The sequence below is a fragment of the Anolis sagrei genome, chromosome 1 (assembly GCF_037176765.1).
Source record: "Anolis sagrei isolate rAnoSag1 chromosome 1, rAnoSag1.mat, whole genome shotgun sequence".
In the NCBI taxonomy this organism is placed as follows: Eukaryota; Metazoa; Chordata; class Lepidosauria; order Squamata; family Dactyloidae; genus Anolis; species Anolis sagrei.
Genome location: NC_090021.1, coordinates 1,053,882 through 1,068,855, shown reverse-complemented (window position 1 = coordinate 1,068,855; position 14,974 = coordinate 1,053,882). Strand labels below are relative to the sequence as shown.

The 14,974-nt window shown below is 50.8% G+C and overlaps 1 protein-coding gene across 2 annotated transcripts in view; it reads right to left on the bottom strand.

Moving 5' to 3' along the window:
* Positions 1 to 11,799, bottom strand: part of NRBP1 (nuclear receptor binding protein 1) — a 40,680-nt gene extending 28,881 nt beyond the window's left edge. The window contains exons 1-2 of one of the 2 annotated variants that reach the window (XM_067469290.1): positions 11,470 to 11,799; positions 10,990 to 11,297 (exon numbers count right to left, since the gene is read on the bottom strand). In XM_067469290.1, the coding sequence (XP_067325391.1) occupies positions 10,990 to 11,289 (300 nt within the window). In that variant the 5' untranslated portion in view covers positions 11,290 to 11,297; positions 11,470 to 11,799. Of the gene's footprint in view, positions 1 to 10,989; positions 11,376 to 11,469 lie in introns of those variants that run through there. The other variant, XM_067469307.1, reaches the window with a different exon arrangement.
* Between the last annotated feature and the right edge of the window lie 3,175 nt (positions 11,800 to 14,974).

Below are 14,974 nucleotides of genomic sequence, written 5' to 3'. Positions count from 1 at the left end.
GCCTTGCCGGAGGCTCTATCTCCCGGGGGAGACGGAGGACGAGGGCACAGGGCCAAGGACCGTCATGAGTGGGAAGGGAGGAGGGCAAGAAGCACCAGGCAGGAAGAGAGCCGGCACGGCAAAAAGCAAAAGAGCAGGAGAAAGCAAACACTGCCTCCCCCAAGGATATGCTAACAGCCTTGGAAAGGGTTCAAGCCACCATGCTGAGTTAGAAATAAAGAAACAAGAAACCTGATCCAGCAAAGCTGCCTGCCCTTGTTGACATCCTGCTGCCACCCTTCCAAGCAGCAGCCAAGGATTAATCCAAGGCCAATTCCAAGGATTAATCCAAGGCCGTTCAGCAGTGGAACTCTCTGCCCCGGAGTGTGGTGGAGGCTCCTTCTTTGGAAGCTTTGAAGCAGAGGCTGGATGGCCATTTGTCGGGGGTGATTTGAATGCAATATTCCTGCTTCTTGGCAGAATGGGGTTGGACTGGATGATGGCCCAGGAGGTCTCTTCCAACTCTTTGACTCTATGAATCTATGATTCTATTCCACCAACTGCAAATACCAGCTAGGGCTGCTGGGAGCCACGGCACAACTGCCCCTGGGGATGGACAACATAAACAACCCCCCACCCCCACCCCACCTGGATGGCTGTCTGTCTGTCAGGCTCAAATGGTGCCTTCCTGTCTGGCCCCTGAGGGTCCCTGCCAACTTTCTACCAGAGTTGGAAGGCCATCATACTCTATCAGATAGAAGAGATCTCCTGGGCCATCCAGTCCAACCCCATTCTGCCAAGAAGCAGGAAAATTGCATTCAAAGCACTCCCAACAGATGGCTGTCCGAAAGTATTCTCCACTATGAACCATCAAGAGTGCTAAGATCGTCTGGAGAGGCACTGCTCTCGGTGCTGCCTCCTTCGCAGGCCCGTTTGGTGGGGATGACAGACAGGGCCTTTTCTGTGGTGGCCCCTCGGCTATGGAACTCCCTCCCAAATGAAATTAGATCTGCCCTCTCCCTCCTGGCCTTTAGGAAGCTAGTGAAAACCTGGCTGTGGAACAAAGCTTTTGCAGAATAATGTCTGAGACCGGCAATCGAACAAAGTTTTGTTGTTCATTCGTTCAGTCGTCTCCGACTCTTCGTGACCTCATGGACCAGCCTACGCCAGAGCTCCCTGTCGGCCGTTACCACCCCCAGCTCCCTCAAGGTCAGTCCAGTCACTTCAAGGATGCCATCCATCCATCTTGCCCTTGGTCGGCCCCTCTTCCTTTTGCCTTCCACTTTCCCCAACAAAGTAACAAAGTTACTGACCACAATATATGGACAATATATGGACTGATTATATGGACTGAACTGGACACGGTTTTATCTTGGCAAACGACTTTTATGTAATTTGTATTGTCGAAGGCTTTCATGGCTGGAATCACTAGGTTCTTGTGGGTTTTTTCGGGCTATAGGGCCATGTTCTAGAGGCATTTTCTCCTGACGTTTCGCCTGCATCTATGGCAAGCATCCTCAGAGGTAGTGAGGTCTGTTGGAAATAGGAAAATGGGTTTATATATCTGTGGAATGGCTGGGGTGGGGCAAAGAGCTCTTCTCTGCTGGAGCTCGGTGGGAATGTTTCAACTGACCACCTTCATTAGCATTTGAAGGCCTGGCTGAGCCTGGGAAAATCTTTTGTTGAGAGGTGTTAACACAGGAACAAGAACCTTTATGTAATTTATTTTATTGTATTTGGTAATTTAATGTTGTTGTATTATGTTTTAGATTTTTAATGTTAGCACTGAATCTTTGCTGTCATTCGTAGAAAATATCAGGATATAAAAGTTTTAAATAAGTAAATAATAAATAGATAATAAATGGCCACCCAGACTCTGCTTCAAAGACTCCAAAGAAGGAGCCTCCACCACACTCCAGGTCAGAGAGTTCCAATGTTGAACAGCTCTCACACTTAGGAAGTTCTTCCTCATGTTCAGATGGAATCTCCTTCTGATTCATGTCTACTCTTGAGTGGTCCAACAAGAGTGGTCCACGCTCTTGTTACATCCCAAATAGACTACTGCAACACACTATACGTGGGGTTGCCCTTGAAGACTGTTCGAAAACTTCAACTGGTCCAGCGAGCGGCAGCCAGATTACTCACCGGAGCGACATACAGGAAGCACACCACCCCCCGGCTCTGTCAGCTCCACTGGCTGCCGGTTCAGTTCCGAGCACAATTCAAGGTGCTGGTTTTGACCTACAAAACCCTGTACGGTTCCAGTCCAGTGTATCTGTCCGAACGCATCTCCCTCTACGTCCCACCCTGGAGTTTGAGATCATCTGGGGAGGCCCTGCTCTCGACCCCACCGCTATCACAAATGAGGTTGGTGGGGACGAGGAGCAGGGCCTTCTCAGTGGTGGCCCCTCACCTGTGGAACTCACTCCCGGGGGAAATCAAGGCATCAACATCCCTCCTCTCCTTCAGGAGGAAAGTAAAGACGTGGTTGTGGGACCAGGCCTTTGGGCAATCTGACAACTAGATAAGGACAAGCAGACGATTAGGACTGACAGGACTGACAATGTGGAAATGGAATTTGGACTATGAGATAGCGAACGCTGACCGTCAATGAGGAGTAATTGGGTTTGTATTGGTTTCATTGGTTTTATTGTTGTAATGTAGGAATGGCTGTTTAACTGTTAATTGATGCTATTTGTTTTATTACTGTTATGTGATGCTGGCATCGAATTGTGCCTTTGTAAGCTGCCCTGAGTCCCCTTCGGGGTGAGAAGGGCGGGGTAGAAGTAACCGAAATAAATAAATAAAATACTCTTCTCCTCCTGTAACAACCACAAAGGCCATTAGTGTCAATCCTAATTCTGACAGGCAGGAAGACACAATCCACTCCCTCCTGACAGATGCCCATCCAGCCTTGGCTTAAGGACCTCCACAGAAGGAGTCTCCACCAGGCAGGACCATATTCCACCGGAAGCATCCCTTACTATTAGGAAGTTCTTCCTAAAGTTTAAGGGGAATGTCTTTTCTAAACAAGAGACCTTGTCCCCATCCCACCCCCACCCCCTGGCGGGGCCCCCAAAAAGCCATCAACCTCCAAGGGCGGGCTGGGGAAGGACCACCGCTGCGCCCCTTCTCCCACCCCATCCCACAAGGGCCATCCGACAGCAGCGTCCTAAGGAAAGGTCCAAGCAAAACACAAACTCCCTGAAAGAGCTTCTTGTCTCTGTATCTTCCCCCTGGCTAGGTAAAGAAAGGATTCCTTGTACAAGCGCACATGGGAGTGCGCACACCCCAGACCCAAAGTGGGAAAGCAATAAAGGCTGATTGATTGGGTGGCTGAGGAGGCTTGCTCCCCGAGAACAGAGCCCGCTTTCGAAGGCTGCCTGGAGCAGGAGAGAGGAGGCAGCCATGCTCTGGAGTGGGCAGCGAGCCATGCCGAGGCCACAAGAGCCACCCCCACAAGTGGTCCATTTCTTCCCAAAGGGAAGCCTGTGACTGTGTGGGGCCAAACCCCTCAGGCGCCCCAGGGCCCCTCTGCCCTGGTCATAGAATCATAGAATCAAAGACTTGGAAGAGACCTCCTGGGCCATCATCCAGCCCAACCCCATCCTGCCAAGAAGCAGGAATATTGCATTCAAATCACCCCTGACAGATGACCATCCAGCCTCTGTTTGAAAGCCTCCAAAGAAGGAGCCTCCACCACACTCCGGGGCAAAGAGTTCCACTGCTGAATGGCTCTCACAGGAAGTTCTTCCTCATGTTCAGATGGAATCTCCTCTCTTGTAGTTTCAAGCCATTGTTCCATTGCGTCCTAGTCTCCAGGGAAGCAGAAAGGAAGCTTGCTCCCTCCTCCCTGTGACTTCCTCTCACATATTTATACATGACTATCATATCTCCTCTCAGCCTTCTCTTCTTCAGGCTGAACATGCCCAGCTCCTTAAGCCGCTCCTCATAGGGCTTGTTCTCCAGACCCTTGATCATTTTAGTCGCCCTCCTCTGGACACTTTCCAGCTTGTCAACATCTCTCTTGAATTGTGGTGCCCAGAATTGGACACAATATTCCAGATGTGGTCTAACCAAAGCAGAATAGAGGGGTAGCATTACTTCCTTAGATCTAGACACTATGCTCCTATTGATGCAGGCCAAAATCCCATTGGCTTTTTTTTGCAGAGGAACAACTACTGCCCCCACCCCACCCCACCCCCCGGGCTGGCACTCTTCACCTTCTGACCATCACCTGACGACTGCATGAATGTTAAGCTCCACTTTGGAACCCTGCCTTGCTCTGTTCCTGGATTATGCTCCTTCCTCTGACTTGTCAGTAACACAAAACTGTTCCATGTTTTGGGAGAGAAGCTTGCACCGCGATCTCTGCGATTAGGAGTTTGGCTGGATTACTGGACAAACAGGGAGCTCAGGATTTGACGTCAGAAGGCTGCTCTCCAGCACCACCGGCCTTTCGGAGGGATGCCTCTGGGTCTGGCTGCTTGTTTGCTTGCATAGTTTGTGGACACACGTAGGAGAGAATAATAGGGACGTGTTTGTTTCTGATTTAGTTCCTTACGTAGCTGTGTAGTTTCTAAATTGCTCAACTTAATTATGTTTACTTCTTATGATTAAAAGAAGTTAATCAAATAACATCAACTGGATGTCTGGCAAGTGTCTGGAAGCAAGGCAGGGCGCAGCTCTCATTTCTCAGGCTGGCAAGAGCTGCTTCTGAGGAACCTCTCAGCATCAGGAGGCTGGGGGTGTCCCCAGCCTCTGTCCCAGTAAGAGAAACAGGCAGAGCACTGGGGCAACTGGCAGCAGGAGGAAAGGGCCAGCTCACAGACTCAGGGCAGAATGGGGCACCTGACCTGGAAACAGTGTTCCACATGAAAGGGATCTGGGAAACTTAGGGCCCTTCCAGACAGGCCCTATATCTCAGGATCTGATCCCAGGTTGTCTCCTCTAAACTGGATTATATGCATCTATATCAGTGATTCTCAACCTAGCGTCTCCAGATGTTTTTGGCCTACAACTCCCAGAAATCCCAGCCAGTTTACCAGCTGTTAGGATTTCTGGGAGTCGAAGGCCAAAAACATCTGGGGACACTAGGTTGAGAACCACTGATCTATATATATCTTTGGGGGTGAGAAGTATATGAAATAAATAAATAAATCGACATTACCATAAAATCCAGTTCAGAGCAGATAATTTGGATTTTATCTGGCAGTGTAGAAGGGGACAAAATGAGCATGAGCCAACAGTGTGGCGCAGCTGCTAAAGAGGCCAATGCCATTCTGCATCAAGAGGAAAGCGACAGAAGTTCCAGTCTCACTCTGACCTCCTCACCTGGAATGATAACAATCCTCTGTCCAGTTCAAGACGGAGATTGACTCTAAAGGGGGAAGGTGTCCAGAGAAGGGCCAAAGGCCTAGAAGCCAGGAACCCCTCTGAGGAGGAGCGGCTACAGTAAATACAGTAAACAAATCAGATAGGTTAAAGTAAAGGTGTTCCCCTGACATTAAGTCCAGTTGTCTCCAACTCTGGGTATTGGTGCTCATCTCCATTTCTAAGACAAAGAGCCGGCGTTGTCCGTAGACACCTCTATGTAATGGAGCACCATTACATAGAATCATAGAATCCAAGAGTTGGAAGAGACCTCCTGGACCATCCAGTCCAACCCCATTCTGCCAAGAAGCAGGAATTCTGCATTCAAATCACCCCTGACAGATGGCCACCCAGCCTCTGTTTAAAAGCTTCCAAAGAAGGAGCCTCCACCTCACTCCGGGGCAGAGAGTTCCACTGCTGAACGGCTCTCACAGTCAGGAAGTTCTTCCTCATGTTCCCACCTAAGATGAGAGGAGATATGATAGCCATGTATAAATATGTGATGAGAGGAGATATGATAGCCATGTATAAATATGTGAGAGGAAGCCACAGGGAGGAGGGAGCAAGCTTGTTCTCTGCTTCCTTGGAGACTAGGACGCGGAACAATGGCTTCAAACTACAAGAGAGGAGATTCCATCTGAACATTAGGAAGAACTTCCTGACTGTGAGAGCCGTTCAGCAGTGGAACTCTCTGCCCCAGACTGTGGTGGAGGCTCCTTCTTTGGAAGCTTTTAAGCAGAGGCTGGATGGCCATCTGTCAGGGGTGATTTGAATGCAATATTCCTGCTTCTTGGCAGGGGGTTGGACTGGATGGCCCATGAGGTCTCTTCCAACTCTTTGATTCTATGATTCTATGATTAAGCGGTATCTATTGATCTACTCACATTTGCATGTTTTCAAACTGCTAGGTTGGCAGAAGCTGGGGCTAACAGCGGGAGCTCACACCGCTCTCCGGATTCGAACCTGGGACCTTTTGGTCAGCAAGTTCAGCAGCTCAGGGCTTTAACCCATTGTGCCTCCAGGGGCATAAACCAGACACATACAGCAAATAATTAAAATTAAAATCACAACAAAATTAAAATAAAGTACAGCCATAAAACAATAACATACAAACAATAAAAGGAAAATAACATAATGGGATATAACACTGGGTATGAAACAAAATAAGATTAGGGATAAGGAGTTAATCAGAATGGGCTGGGCCAAGGTGCGAAGGTAAAAAGAGAGTACATCGGGCAAGATAGGATAACCTAAGTGATTTAGCTGGTGGGAAGTGAAGGAAGGACAAACTCTGGAGTTTAATTACTCGCTAGGAATAACGTGAGGTGCATCAAGGGGACAAGTATATGCTGGGACGGTCATGGTATGGGGATTATTGTTCATTCATCAAAAGCAAGGCAGAACAGCTAGGTTTTCAAGCTTTTCCTATGATACATAGATAGAAGGATGGAATTTGCTCTGCAGTCCCAAAAGAAACATGTAGAATAATCACAGGATGTCTTAAACCCACACCTGCTGATAGAATTCATAAGCTAGTTGGTATTGCCCCCCTCCCTGATGTGCGATATGAAGTTGCTGCTAATTGCGAGAGAAATGAGGTAGAAGACTGTGAAAGCCACCCACTGCATGGCTACCAGCCTCCTCCCAGTAGACTTAAATCAAGGAAACGATTTATGAGAACCAACACTCCTCTTAATGAGCAGTTAAACCAGGAAATCCCAACTGGATGGCCCCCCACGAGAGAGGGTCTTCCTCCAGGGACAAACCAAGAATGGGAAACATGGAATCATAGAATCAAAGAGTTGGAAGAGACCTCATGGGCCATCCAGTCCAACCCCATTCTGCCAAGAAGCAGGAATATTGCATTCAAAGCACCCCTGACAGATGGCCATCCAGCCTCTGTTGAAAAGCTTCCAAAGAAGGAGCCTCCACCACACTCCGGGGCAGAGAGTTCCACTGCTGAACGGCTCTCACAGTCAGGAAGTTCTTCCTCATATTCAGATGGAAGTCCCTGAACAGACTCCGAAGTGGAGTGGGCACATCAAAAGACAACCTGGCTAGAAGAACCCTCCACCTTGTGCAACTGGGGAGTAGAACAAACCATTTTGCACCTCATAGAATCATAGTCCAACGCTCGGAAGCCATGATACTAACTGGAGCAGAGCGCAGGGAGCACACAACTCCTCTGCTGCACCAGCTCCACTGGCTGCCGATCTGCTACTGGGCTCAATTCAAAGTGCTGGCGTTGGCCTTTAAAGCTCTAAACGGTTCTGGCCCAACCTACCTATCCGAACGTATCTCTGCCTATCAGCCCACCAGGACCCTAAGATCTTCGGGGGGGGGGGGGGGCTGCTCTCTATCCCGCCTGCTTCACAGGTGCGGCTGGCGGGGAAGAGAGACAGGGCCTTTTCTGTGGTGGCCCCGCGGCTATGGAACGCCCTCCCCATGGAGGTAGGATCACCCCCCTCATTGATGGTATTCCGGAAAGGACTAAAAACCTGGATGTTCGAGCAGGCGTTCGGTTAACTCAGTGCAATAAGTGTAATGATTGAAGGACTGGCAATTTGGATGACGAAACTGGATCGCGATTTTAGTCAAGAGATGAATTGGATTGTTTATTGATATATGTATTGTGGATCGTGTTTTTATGCTTTTAAACTGTATACTGTTGTTTGTTATAAGTTGTTGTAAACCGCGTTGAGTCGCCGGCTAGGCTGAGAAACGGCGGTATACAAGTATAGCAAATAAATAAATAGAGTTGGAAGAGACCTCGTGGGCCATCCAGTTCAGCCCACCATGCTCTGCCTCACGCACAGAGGAAGGGCAAACTTAAACCTGACATACAAGCAGGTTGTTAGGAATTGTGGGAGTTAAACTCCAAACCATCTGGAGGGCTGAAGTTTGCCCATGCCTGCCCTTAAAGCTACATTTTTAGTCTAAGATTATTTAGCTGCTTGTACTCCTATTTTATCAGTTTTATACCTGATAAGTATAAATTACTGTTTTAACTGATATGTTATAGCAGGGGTCCTCAAACTAAGGCCCGGGGTCCGGATGCGGCCCTCCAAGGTCATTTACCCAGCCCTCAGGGTCAACCTAAGTCTGGAATGACTTGAAAGCACACAACAACAACAACAAGAACAACAATTCTATCTCATCAGCCAAAAGCAGGTCCACACTTCCCATTGAAATACTAATAAATTTCTATTTGTTAAAATTGTTCTTCATTTTAATTATTGTATTGCATTTAAGTGTTTTTTGCACTACAAATAAAATATGTGCAGTGTGCATAGGAATTCATTCATGTTTTTTTTTCCAAATTATAATCTGGCCCTCCAGCAGTTTGAAGGACTGTGACCTGGCCCTCTGTTTAAAATGTTTGTGGACCCCTGTGTTATAGTAATATGATTTATTTATTTATGCTATATGTTCCAGGCATCGAATTATGCCTTTGTTGTGCTCCACCCTGAGCCTCCGCCAGGGTGAGAAGGGAGGGGTATGACTAAATTAAATAAATAAACAATGCCTGTTTATGTATGCAATGCTTCTTTGGACACAACGTAAATAAATAAACAAAGTACACAGTGCTCATATAGACAGGCATGGGCAAGCTTCAGCCCTCCCTCCAGGTGTTTTGGACTTCAACTCCCACAATTCCTAACAGCCTTAGGCCCTTTCCTTTTGAGATATGGGGCTGTAAAGGATGGGGCATGAGGCTGTTAGGAATTGTGGGAGTTGAAGTCCAAACACATGGAGGGAGGGCTAAAGTTTGCCCATGCCTGGTTTAAAGCTACTGACAATGTGGTCACTACCTCTGAGGATGCTTGCCATAGATGCAGGCGAAACATCAAGAGAAAATGCCTCTAGAACATGGCCATATAGCCCAGAAAACCTACAACAACCCAATGTGGTCACTGTTGTCCATTTTTGGTCTAAAACGAATTAGCTGCTGTTGCCCCCTCTATTTTCTCACTTTCACACTTATGTATTCAATGCTTCCTTTGACATAAAGTAAATAAATAAATAATATACACAGTGCCCATATAGACCAGGCCTGGACAAACTTGGACCCTCCCTTGAGGTGTTTTGGACTTCAACTCCCACCATTCCTAACAGCTTCTGGTCTTTTCCGTTTGAGATATGGAGCTGTAAAGGAAGGGGCCTAAGGCTTTTGGGAATTGTGGGAGTTGGAGTCCAAATCAACAACAACAACACTTTATTTATATTCCATCCTCTCTCCAGGGGGACTCAGGGCAGATCACAGGACACATACATGAGAAACATTCCATGCCATTTGGCCAGACAAGGACAGAAGACTTCCAGCTTTTCGGCGCCTTGGAGGTGGTGCTCATATCCAGCCACAGGGGGGTGCTGTTACTCCATCCTCTATGTTAAAATTGTCCATTTCAATTGTTCTTTTGTTTTTAAGTGTTTTTTGCACTACAAATACGATATGTGCAGTGTGCATAGGAATTCATTCAATTTTTTTTCCAAATACTAACCCGGCCCTCCAAGAGTTTGAGGGACTGTGACCTGGCCCTCCGTTTAAAAAGTTCGAGGACCCCTGTTTTACAGTGTTGTATAATACCTCCCCCGGTTTTTAACCTGTTTTTGAACTGCTTAGGTCAACAGTGAGCTGGGCTGACAGTCGGGGGCTCACACTGACCCGGGCTTCAAACTGGCAATCTTTCAGAGGGAAGGCCCAAGTTTGCCCATGCCTGTTCTACTCTCTTCCCATTCTATGACTGAGCTCTCAAATCTGTATCCCCAAGCGACCAACCCCTGCTTGCCCCTTCTTTCCTCCCTCCCTTGAAGGTTTTGGCACTGCTTAGGTCAACAGTGAGCTGGGCTGACAGTGGGGGGCTCACGCCGACCTGGGCTTCGAACTGGCAACCTTTCGGAGGGAAGACCCAAGTTTGCCCATGCCTGCTCTAATCTCTTCCCATTCTATGATAATAATAATAATAATAATAATAATACAGATCCGTATCCCCAAGTGGCCAACCCCTGCTTGCCCCTTCCTCCCTTCCTTTAGGGTTTTGGCACTGCTTAGGTCAACAGTGAGCTGGGCTGAGAGTCGGGGGCTCACACCGACTCGGGCTTCGAACTGGCAACCTTTCAAAGGGAGGGCCCAAGTTTGCCCATGCCTGCTCTAATCTCTTCCCATTCTAGGATTGAGCTTTCGAATCCGTATCCCCAAGCGATGAACCCCTTCTTTCCTCCCTCCCTTGAGGGTTTTGGCACTGCTTAGGTCAAGAGTGATCTGGGCTGAGAATGGGGGGCTCACACCGATCCTGGGCTTCGAACTGGCAACCTATTTATTGTGTCATCAGCAACCATACCATAATAATAATAATACGGATCCGTATCCCCAAGCGACCAACCCCTTCTTTCCTCCCTCCCTTTAGGGTTTTTGCACTGCTTAGGTCAACAGTGAGCTGGGCTGACAGTTGGAGGCTCACACCGACCCTGGGCTTCGAACTGGCAACCTATTTATCGTGACATCAGCAACCATACCATAATAATAATAATAATAAAGATCCGTATCCCCAAGCGACCAAACCCAGCTTGCCCCTTCTTTCCCCCCTCCCTTTTGCTTAGGTCAAGAGTGATCCGGGCTGGCAGTGGGGGGCTGACCTCCTCTCGGCGCTTCTGCCACCGTCCGCAGGGCGACTCCTCCAGGATCTCGGACTCGTCCTCGCTCTCCTCCTCCTCTTCCTCTTCCTCCTCCTCCTCCTCGGGCTCCTCCTCGCCGGACTTGGCCTTGGCGGGCGCCGGGGGCGAGGAGGCCGAGGAGGCCGCAGAGGCAGGGGCGCAGGCCGGAGGGGCCTCGGCCTTGGGCTCCGCGCCGCCCGAGTTGGGGCCTCCTCCTCCTCCGCTACTATTCCCGCTTCCTCCTCCTCCGCCTCCTCCTCCTCTGGCCTCTCCGTCAGACATTACAGAGACTGAGACACACAGAGACAGAGAGAGAGAGAACCCGGTGAGAAGAGAGAGAAGGAAGGATGAAGAGGGCGGCGGCGCGCTGTGACGTCATACCTCCGCGCCGCCACGCCCCCTCGCAGGAAGGGGAGGAGCCCCGCCGCTGCCCCGTTACCATAGCAACGTCGTGAGGCCTACCTTGGCAACCCCTCCCGCGCTGGAGTAGAAACAGCCCCGACGACTCCTCTCGCTCTCCTAGACGCGGGCTTCACTACTCCCTCGCTTCCTCACTCTTGCCGGTTCCGCAGCAGCGCCCGGAGCGCCAAGCGGCAGCCGCCTCCGCCTTCTCCTCAGGCACAGTCACACTGGAGAGGCGGCGGCACAACCCGGCGCTCCTCCACCAATGAGCGCTCGGGATAGGCGCTGCCCGATCTCGGATTGGACAACGGCTTGCCTGTCTTGAAGGGCGAGCCAATGAGAAAAAGGGGGCGGGACACTGAGGACCAAGCGGCAGCCGCCACCTTATTCTCCTCACGCGCAGCTAGACTGCAAGAGGAGGGACGGAGCGATGCTTGACCAATGAGCGCTTAGGATACGCGCTCCCCGATCTCGGATTGGACAACGGCTTGCCTGTCTTGAACGGCGAGCCAATGAGAAAAAGGGGGCGGGACACTCAGGACCAAGCGGCAGCCGCCACCTCCTCCTCACGCGCAGCAAGACTGTAGGAGGCGGGACGGAGCGATGATCGACCAATGAGCACTCAGGATACGCGCTGCCCGCTCTCCGATTGGAGCCCGGCTTGCCTGTCTTTAAAGGAGAGCCAATGAGAAAAAGGGGGCGGGACACTGAGGATCAAGCGGCAGCCGCCACCTCCTTCTCCTCACGCGCAGCAAGACTGTAGGAGGCGGGACGGAGCGATGATCGACCAATGAGCACTCAGGATGCGCGCTGCCCGCTCTCCGATTGGAGCCCGGCTTGCCTGTCTTTAACGGAGAGCCAATGAGAAAAGGTGGGCGGGACACTGAGGGGAGTGACGACTATGGGCCCTTGGACTGCAGGAGGAGGGACGGAGCGATGCTCGACCAATGAGCGCTAAGGATACCCGCTGTCCGCTCTCGGATTGGAGCCTCGCAATGCCTGTCTTCAACGGCGAGCCAATGAGCAAAAGGGGAGGGTTGACATAGATGGAAGGCGGGACGGAGCGATACTGAACCAGTGAGCACTCAGGATACGCGCTGCCCACTCTCGGATTGGAGACCGGCAATGCCTGTCTTCAACGGCGAGCCAATGAGCAAAAGGGGAGGGTTGACGCAGATGGAAGGCGGGACGGAGCGATACTGGACCAATGAACACTCAGGATACGCGCTGCCCCCTCTCCGATTGGAGGCTGGCAATGCCTGTCTTCAACGCCGAGCCAATGAGAAAAAGGGGGCGGGACACTGAAGGGGATGACTAAGATGGGCCAAGTGACAGTCGTCGCCTCTTTCTCCTCACGCGCAGCCAGACTACAGGAGGCGGGACGGAGCGATGCTCGACCAATGAGCGTTCAGGATACGCTCTTCCCGCCTTTGGATTGGATTCCGGCCCGCCTGTCCTCAGCGGCGAGCCAATGGGAAAAAGGAAGGGTGGGGATGACGCAGCTGAGCAGGAATGCGGCGACGGCGGGAGGTGTAGTCCAAAAGGGTCGGGCAAGGCCTTGGCGCATGTCTGTGTCGTTTAGCCACCCCAGGATGGTCTGGTTTCAGACCGGGACATGGTACCGAGACGGTCTTGGTCGCCTTAGTGGATGATCTGCGCCGGGAGCTAGACAGGGGGAGTGTGTCCCTGTTGGTGCTACTCGACCTCTCAGCGGCCTTCGATACCGTCGACCACGGTATTCTTCTGGGACGCCTTGCAGAGATGGGCCTCGGGGGTACTGTTCTGCAGTGGCTCCGGTCATTTCTGGAGGGCCGTACCCAGAAGGTGTTATTGGGGGACTCCTGTTCAACTCCACAGCCTTTGACTTGTGGGGTTCCACAGGGCTCTATACTGTCCCCCATGTTGTTTAATATCTACATGAAGCCGCTGGGGGAGATCATCCGGAGTTTCGGGGTGCGGTGTCACCTGGATGAGGGCGAACAAATTGAAATTGAATCCAGACAAGACAGAGGTACTCCTGGTCAGTCGCAAGGCCGAGCAGGGTATAGGGTTACAGCCTGTGCTGGATGGGGTCGCACTCCCCTTGAAGGCGCAGGTTCGCAGCTTGGGTGTGACCCTGGACTCATCGTTGAGCCTGGATCCCCAGGTTTCAGCGGTGACCAGGGGAGCATTTGCACAGCTTAGGCTCGTGCGCCAGCTGCGCCCGTACCTTGGGAAGTCTGACTTGGCCACGGTGGTACACGCTCTGGTCACATCCCGCCTTGACTACTGCAACGCTCTCTACGTGGGGCTGCCCTTGAAGACGGCCCGGAAGCTTCAGCTAGTCCAGCGCACGGCAGCCATGCTACTAACAGGAGCGGGGCGCAGGGAGCATACAACGCCCTTGTTGCTCCAGCTCCACTGGCTGCCGATATGCTACCGGGCCCAATTTAAGGTGCTGGTGTTATCCTACAAAGCCCTAAACGGTTCCGGCCCAAAATACCTGTCTGACCGCATCTCGGCCTATGAGCCCACGAGGACCTTGAGATCGTCTGGGGAGGCCCTTCTCTCGATCCCGCCTGCCTCACAGGCACGTCTGGCGGGGACGAGAGAGAGGGCCTTCTCGGTGGTGGCCCCCTGGCTGTGGAACACCCTCCCTGTTGACATCAGGCAGGCGCCCTCCCTTATGTCTTTTCGTAAGAGCCTAAAGACATGGCTATTTGAGAAGGCATTTAACTGAGTATACATCATCTGATAATGACAACTGGAACGGAATATGGATTACGAGTTTGGTTACGATTCTACGAAGACGGAGCGGATCATTTTTAGTGTAATTATAGTAATGTGTAGTGAGATGTTGTTTTTTCGATGTGCTTTACTGTAAACTGTTTTTAATAAGTGTTGTACACCGCCCTGAGTCGCCCTAGGGCTGAGAATGGCGGTTAATAAATGCAGGAAATAAATAAATAAATAAATAAATAAGAATGGGAAAACCGGCCAAGATGGGGCCTAAACCAGGCCTGGGAAGGCCCATGCTGGCTGTTCACATTATCTGCAATGGGTCCACCCCCTGCCTTCAAACTGATTTGACCAGCAGCAGGGAGTTCCACAGTTCCTGGATGTCCAAGTGGGTCAGCATTGCTGGGAATGTGGCCACAGCAGCGGCTTCAACTAGAGACTCTTTTTCTGCTTTGCTTTCTTCCCCTTGCCCTAACATTGTAACAAATCCCCCAATAGAGGATCTTAAACTGCGTTCCTCTGAACCGTGGATATGGAGACCCATTGGGTCCCCGTATCTGTGGGTCAGCGGATTGCTTCCAAACTGGTGCCATTTTTCTCCTAGACTCCAAATTCTTGCTCGATATCAACAGTATCTTGCTCGATATCAACATGGAGAGGGAAAGTTCATACTGGGGAATGTTAGAGGCAGTAAAGACCTCTACTAGGCAAGCCAAAGATCGCTGCCGGCTCGCCCAGGATGCTCTTCCAGCATCCTGGGAAAGCCAAAACTGCCTTCCTCTGAACCGCAGATACGGAGACCCATTGGGTCCCCGTATCTGTGGGTCAACAGATCGCTTCCAAACTG